The 8,066-nt window shown below is 27.0% G+C and overlaps 1 protein-coding gene across 1 annotated transcript in view; it reads left to right on the top strand.

Annotated features, from left to right (window-relative positions):
- The window catches only part of LOC111633139 (sortilin-related receptor-like), a 178,195-nt gene extending 171,101 nt beyond the window's left edge, over positions 1-7,094 (top strand). Inside the window, exons 45-46 of the mRNA XM_023377670.1 lie at positions 5,375-5,575; positions 6,923-7,094. Coding sequence (XP_023233438.1) covers positions 5,375-5,575; positions 6,923-6,987 — 266 coding nt within the window. The 3' untranslated portion in view covers positions 6,988-7,094. The remainder of the gene's footprint in view (positions 1-5,374; positions 5,576-6,922) is intronic.
- The last annotated feature ends 972 nt before the right edge of the window (positions 7,095-8,066 follow it).

The following is an 8,066-nucleotide window of genomic DNA, read 5'->3' as shown; positions in this document are numbered from 1 at the left end:
CAGGTTTGGCGAAAATAGGGAATCCCTACAGAGCTTCCTTCTCAATTTGTACTTGTACGCATTCGAACAGTTCTATTGCATATCAAATTGCAATTATTTTGTTAATAATTCTTCTGACATGGGTCGAAGTATAATTAATGATATTTTAACTTGGTTAGGATTTAAATCTGAAGCTTAAAGACGATTCAAGTAGTGAAACAGACATTGACAGTATTGATTTGTTTAATGAAATCAATACTTTAAAGTTGCATTTTCCAGAAAACCAGTCTAATGATCCACAAACCCCATTACAATATCTTTTTACTAATGACTTAATTTCAACAGTTCCAAACACAGCAATAGCACTAAGAATATTACTTACATTGCCGGTTTCAGTTGCATTTGGTGAAAGGTCCTTTTCAAAGTTAAAAATTATAAAAAACTATTTAATTAATTAATTAATTTAAGATCAACAATGCACCAGCAAAGACTAAGTAATTTAGTTTATAGCTATAGTTTCAATTGAACATGAAATCTTAGACTGCTTGGATACAAGAAAATTGATAGCAGATTTCGCAAACACGAAGGCAAGAAGAGTTCAATAAAGATAAATATTTATATGGTTTTACACTTAAGTAAATAAAAATAACTTAGTAATAATAAATAGTTCTTTTTGTAAAGTATTTCTTTTCTTTTTTCACACCTTTATGAGACAACACTAAAGAGCTTTACTGGCAAGCTCAGCGCAGGTAATCGTAGTTAAACGGGGCGATATAATCGGTATTGCACACGGGCGTTCAAACAGCTAGCGGCGCCCCTGTTAATACATTACTTTATAATAAAAACAACTGTCAAACCAGTTTCATAACATCAGTTTTATTCAACAGCCAAGTTGTATTCTATCTTATATGCTCTATTCGATGCCTGTTTCTATGCTCCTGATTCTATTCAATGATTCAGGCTTTGTATGAGTCTAAGACTTGGATAATAGCATGTAAAGGAGCATGTGGGGAGAACATGAGATAGAAAATAATTTAGATGCTGAACAGAATTGCAGTCCATATGAGAAAACTTCTCTAATGTTGGAAAATCAAAGTAATGTTGATATTGGTAAACTACTAAGAATAAAGTGAATTAATAATTGTTTGAAATTACTCCACTGATCAGAACTTTTCAAAGTTAAGTATAACTTTGAAATTATTCCAATTTCCTTTTTATTTATTTGGTAGTCTAAATATAGAAAAAATTGCATTCTAGTACAAATTTAATAAATCTATTAAATATTTAAGAATAAATTAATATGCAAGTGCATCTTTTAATGAATAAATAATTTGTTATGAAGTCTGGATAAAAAGAAGAAATTAAATAATAAAATATTATACTGTTTTGGTCAGAACTTAATAACATTAAAAATCTTATTCTAATATTATTATTGATATTTTTATATTTATGTATTGTTTATTTAGATTGATGGTAGATCACAATTAATGTCATCAGTGTGAATGATTTTATATATAGCCCATAATTATTGTTTATATACATAAAGAGGTGGCATTTATGTCTTTAAAAGTTGCTAAATCTCAAAATAAATGAATTTTGAGATTTAGCAACCAACTTTTTTTTTTTTTTTTTTTTGTATATCATAGCATGCTGTTACCATAATATATTGCATATCTTTAAATATAGTTTGGGCATTTATTTTAAATTCATCTTTGTCTTCTTGACATTTTGGTTCTAATTGTTAAAAGTGAAGCGATTATGTATAATGATTCAGTTTGACTGTAAACTATGTTTAATTGAACAAACAAATACAAAGAACAGTTGACCAGCATAAGCCTTCTGTGCTAGTTTTGTAACATGATGGAACTCAGTACAAAAACGTGCAAGACAATGTGATGTCCCCTGGAAGTTGAGAATAACAGTACAAAATTCACATTCCTTAATACCCCCTCATTTTGATGTCTCTTGAGATGTCGAAATGTAGTGCTATATTTGAGACATTTATAGCACTTAAAATATGTAAGGACTTCTATACATAAACACTATATCCAATCTGTCACATAACATTGAACTTCTGAATTTGACAAACTTCTCTTTTCTCAAAGCTTTCATAAAAATGTCAGCAATATTTTCATTTGTATTGACATGTTCAATTGAAATTTCCTTGTTTCTACACAAGTCTTTGATGTAGTGGTATCTTATATCAATATGCTTACCCCTCTTTGAATTCTCAAATGTTTTCATCATAGAAATTGCACTTATGATGTCAACTTTGAGGATTGCAGTATTACATTTATCAAATTCTGACAAAATACTTTCCCAGTTCATTAATTCTTGAGCTGCAGTGCTAGCTGAGATATATTCAGCCTCCATGGATGAAAGAGCCACACAGTTCTGTTTTCTGGAGTACCATGTGATTGGATTTCCAGCATGAAAACCAATATTTTTCTCACACTTTCTGGTTTTCATCACTATGCACAAGTTCACCTATTGTGGTAGAACATCTTTCGTTACGGTAAAAACGGACTCTAGAATCCTTTCCTTCTACACACGTTGAGCAAGTTTGATTTGAAACTTTGAGTCTAAGCTGTCACAGTGCATCTTTTCGTATGTGACCAAGACATCGATGCCACAAATCATCTTCAGCTGCAACCAATGTTCCCTCTAAGCTGCACGGTTGCGTGGCCGTGCACTGCTCAAATTGTTGCCGCGCACGAGAATTTATTGCCGATTTGAATTATTGTTTACTTATTTCTCACTCTGTCTGCAACATGATTATTGTTGCATATACAGTAGAACCTCTATTATCCGGATTTTCGATTATCTGGATTGTTCAAAATAAACAAAAATTTTACGAATTTGCTGATTTGCACTTGGCGAATTACGATACTGTTTATGAACGTGATGGAATGCATAACTTTTTTTGTTTCAACGTCTCACCCAGCACAGTGGTCATAAACTCTTAAATATATTTTACGTAGTAATAAAAATATAACTTGACATACGTATTTATAAATTATTTATATTCAAATTACATCATTTCTATGACCAAGGGCGGCGTAAGGCATGGACGACGTGGGCCACCGCCCATGCCTCGCGGTCCGAAGGGCCTCGCGCCTCGAAGGTTTATGCATTACTTAAAAGCCGCGAATGCAACAAAAAAATTTTGTCATAAAACGATAAATAGTTTGTCAAATTTTTATTCATAAAAATGCAGTTTCAACTGCTTTTTATTTTATAAAATCCGTCTTTTTGCGCCACCAGAAGGCCTTTTAAACAATGGGTAGTCTGTTAGCGTTGGTTAGTAGTAGTCCAAATTCAATATGAACGTTTGTTTCTTGAAAATTTGATCACGATTTAAATACAGTATTTACTTTTAATATTACCGATATGTCATCAAAAAGAAAATGTGTTGTATTATTATTAAAAGACAAATTAAAGTATTTGTTTCGATTATTCGGATTTTTCCTTATCCGGACTACCTTCATCCCCAATTAGTCCGGATAATCGAGGTTCCACTGTATTTCGATTAAATACATTTAAATTATTGACAAAAGATAATATTTCGTATAAAAGTATGTTTTAAAATAAATTTTAATCTCTACTTTATAATTCATTATTTTCATTTTTATAGGAAAAAATAAGATTTTATATATATAGGCTCAGAAAAATTTTTTGTTCAGAATCTGCTCAGCAAAAATTTTTTTTGCTCAGAGAAGTATATGTTCCACTCATCTACAAAAAAAATTAGAGGGAACATTGGCTGCAATATGACACTCTTCTTTAATCCTATTGTTCAGTTCCAAAGTATAGAGCCCATTTGCTCTGTTACATTTCAACAAATCATTGTATATTCCTTCTCTACCACAATCCAATGTCCTTTTGAGGTCATCTTTTATAGTGATGGCAAATTATGCTTAATATCAGGAACTATGAGCACCTAAATGGTTATAGCATGTCCCTGACATGTTGCCTGCAGCTCACCATTTTAGTTACCTTTAAAATTTCTCCATTAGCTATATAAATAGTCACTTTGTGATCCAATGACAAAACATTACATATAAGGGGTTCTTGTTTCCTTAAGTGTCATAAAACACGTCTCATCTCCAAATGCATAGTGCTTAAGTACAGTTCATTTCCTAATGAGGTTTGAACCTTATTACCTCAATTTGAATTTATTGCTTGCAATGTAACCTTGGGTAAGTTACGTCACTTGTAATTGCCGTTTTATAATTTTTAGAATATTGTTCTAATTCAAATTTGTTTAAAATTGTTCGAAAGCTTAAAATTCAATAGCTGTTGTATTTGATTTCGCCTGACGATGGTAACTTTATGCTACTGAAACAAAGTTTTATTTATTGTGAAGTTTTATTTATTTAGAATAGACATGAATCATCTGAGAATTTAGATTATAAAAAACTATATAATTTGATAATCAAATTGCTTTTTTTAATGAGTTATTTGGTTTGATAAAATTATTAATGATATTTATAGCCTGTAATTACCAACACCTCTGATAAAAGTATATTAATGAAACTAGTGAACATTCTCATTTTTAAAATTCCTGTTTCATGTTTTATTGTTATGCAGAGGGTAAAAATCTTTTGTATGAATCAGACTTTTCCTATTGTAATTAAAATAAATAAATTTTTCTGAAATTGACTTACCTTTAATAAATTGGCTTTGTTAAATTACTAATGATTAATTTAACAAAGGATTTACTATTTAAATCTCAACATAAGTGTTATAATTTTCTGTAGTATAAACTAAAATNATTTGTTTAAAATTGTTCGAAAGCTTAAAATTCAATAGCTGTTGTATTTGATTTCGCCTGACGATGGTAACTTTATGCTACTGAAACAAAGTTTTATTTATTGTGAAGTTTTATTTATTTAGAATAGACATGAATCATCTGAGAATTTAGATTATAAAAAACTATATAATTTGATAATCAAATTGCTTTTTTTAATGAGTTATTTGGTTTGATAAAATTATTAATGATATTTATAGCCTGTAATTACCAACACCTCTGATAAAAGTATATTAATGAAACTAGTGAACATTCTCATTTTTAAAATTCCTGTTTCATGTTTTATTGTTATGCAGAGGGTAAAAATCTTTTGTATGAATCAGACTTTTCCTATTGTAATTAAAATAAATAAATTTTTCTGAAATTGACTTACCTTTAATAAATTGGCTTTGTTAAATTACTAATGATTAATTTAACAAAGGATTTACTATTTAAATCTCAACATAAGTGTTATAATTTTCTGTAGTATAAACTAAAATGAAACCAATTCAAATTTTAAGAAAAATTATAATAATTAAGAAAATATTTAAATTTTCCCACAGGATTTACTTAGATTATTGTAACATTTAAAAACATTTTTTACAGAAGCACAAAAAATAGTTGTATCCATCAACAATTTGGTTAGCATTGTGGTGCCCATTGTAATTGTCATTACTGTTTTAATTGCTGCTGTAGTATTCTTTGCTGTTAGACATCATCGACTGCAGAGAAGCTTTTTGTCATTTGCAAATAGTCATTATGATACACATGCCGTTTCTGCAACTTTTTCAAATAATGAAGAACTGGGTATGTTTTCTGTATTTTCATTTAGTAATATTTAAACTATATGACTTTTTTATTATCTGAACCCTTTTAATTTAAGATAAGAATTTTGTGTTGTTTGTGTTATATATATCATTTATTTAAGTTTTATAGTTGTTCCAAACTATAATACTGTAAATCTGCAGTTTTATCTGATATACATAGTTATGTAGTTATAGTGTGGTTATAATACATATATGTAGTTGTAGATATAGTAGATGTATATAGTTAGTTATTTCACTATTTACATTTCTTTTATTAAAAGTATTGGTTACACAGTTCTTTGATTTATATATCTATAATGAAAATAAATTGAAGCTTGTGGACCCAAAAGATAAAACCGGATTTAAGAAGTTGTTTAGATTAATAATATAAAATCAGGATTTTAACATAAATAATAAAGCAAACATGTGTATTTTTGCATGGTTTATTTATTTGTTTATGCAGATTTACAGTATTAATCTTCACAGTTATGAAGAATACTGGGATGACAGATTCAATCTATATTTAATTATATACATTGAATTGAATTAAAACAAGTACTATCATTTCAATCAATAATTTAGTAAAATGAACAATAATGAAGACTGCAAAGATTTTTAAGAAACATTTAAAATTAAAATAAATACAATAAATAAAACTTTGCAATAAAACTAATAAAAATAGAAAAAATAAACATTAATTACAAAATTACTGAATCATTAAAAAATATGATAACAACTGCAAAAGATTTTATTTTTTAATGATTCAGTAATTCATAATTATAGATAAGAACTGCAAGTAATACATATTCTTAAACACAAATAAACAGTTAAGAATACATTTGGAATAGGGCTGGACAGAGCTGCCCCAATGCTTTGTAAACTCACATTCCATCAGTGCACTAACTATAGTCTATAAAAAGAATAGACATGAATCATCTGAGAATTTAGATTATAAAAAACTATATAATTTGATAATCAAATTGCTTTTTTTAATGAGTTATTTGGTTTGATAAAATTATTAATGATATTTATAGCCTGTAATTACCAACACCTCTGATAAAAGTATATTAATGAAATTCACTTAATTTAACTATATTTTTAAACAGTTTTATAAAAGTAATGATCTTATTGTTTTGTGTTCTTTAACTTTTAGAATCAACATAGCTATATTTTCTAAGATAATTGTAAAGGTTTTAAAAAAAAATTTTCATTAATATCAATTTAATCAATAATTATTTTGAAATCTTGTTACATATCATAAACAATAATTTTATTAATTAGCTATGTAGCATAATTTTAACCAATTTATCTTTTGTTTAAGTTACAAATTACATTTTTATTTCTTTAGATGAGGAAGAAGATTCTCCAATGATACGTGGATTTTCTGATGATGAACCACTAATAGTGGCATAAATATCTTGAGTTTGCTCTAAAAGTTAATTAAAATATATTTAACATTTTTTCAAAAATTACATATATATATATACTGTGTATAATATTTCTGCACTTGTTCTTTTTTTTTTTTTCATCTGTATTATAGTTTTTCTACATATATAAAAAATCTACATTCAGGGAATTAAATTAATTTTCTGCATTTTGTTCTTTTATTACAATACAGATGGAAATGTATTTAATATTTGTTATAATCTGTGATATATAAAATATATATTTTTGGACTAAGTATATGAAATATTTCATACTGTATTATTATTATTATAGTTATTATTATTTTTTTCTTTTCCAAAATTTTGAATATGTATTGTTGTTTAATATTGTACAGAGAGTTAATAATAATATAAAATATTATAAAAAATTATTAGTATTTTTTTATGGTTTGTTTATTGGATAAATAATTACTTTGTGCATATAATAATTTAATTGTTTCAATATTGTTGATTATCCAAAGAATTTTAATTACATTGAATGTATTTCTTATTGAAATTATAGTTTTTTTAACTCCTACATTTGATAATAATAATATTTTATATTATTTCTATAATATCTTAATTCATTTCCATGGTTATAGGTTCAAAGCTTAAAAATAGAGATGATAATCAGTTTAATGTACAGAATGGTCACAATGTCTTTTCACACTCTTCAGTTTTGTACCTATCAATATGATTATGTAACTAGCAATAAAACTTATTGCAAATATTGTTCATTTTAATAGAAAATACATCAACAATATAAGGAATTTTATATAAAAATTTTGATAAAAATATGTGGACTAACATCATAAACTTTTTGTATATAAAAAATTATTCTACATTAAAATAGTTACTGATTTGCATGAATAAATTTGCAAACTTATACAACCTTTTCATCAATTTTGCAAATTAAAAATCTTCCCAATCTTTTGATTGAAGTTTTGCCTTCTTTGTAACTTACTGCAGCTTCTTTAAAGGCCATTTTCAAAATTTGACATGTTTCTATTGTTGTCTTTCCAAGTTTAAATCAAAATTTCATCAAAACACATGCTCTTCAATTTGGTC

The sequence above is a fragment of the Centruroides sculpturatus genome, unplaced genomic scaffold (genome assembly GCF_000671375.1).
Source record: "Centruroides sculpturatus isolate CEXI.00-Female unplaced genomic scaffold, Cexi_2.0 scaffold786, whole genome shotgun sequence".
NCBI lineage: Eukaryota > Metazoa > Arthropoda > Arachnida > Scorpiones > Buthidae > Centruroides > Centruroides sculpturatus.
Note: the sequence above shows the minus strand (reverse complement) of the source record. Positions and strands in the feature narration are given on the sequence as shown.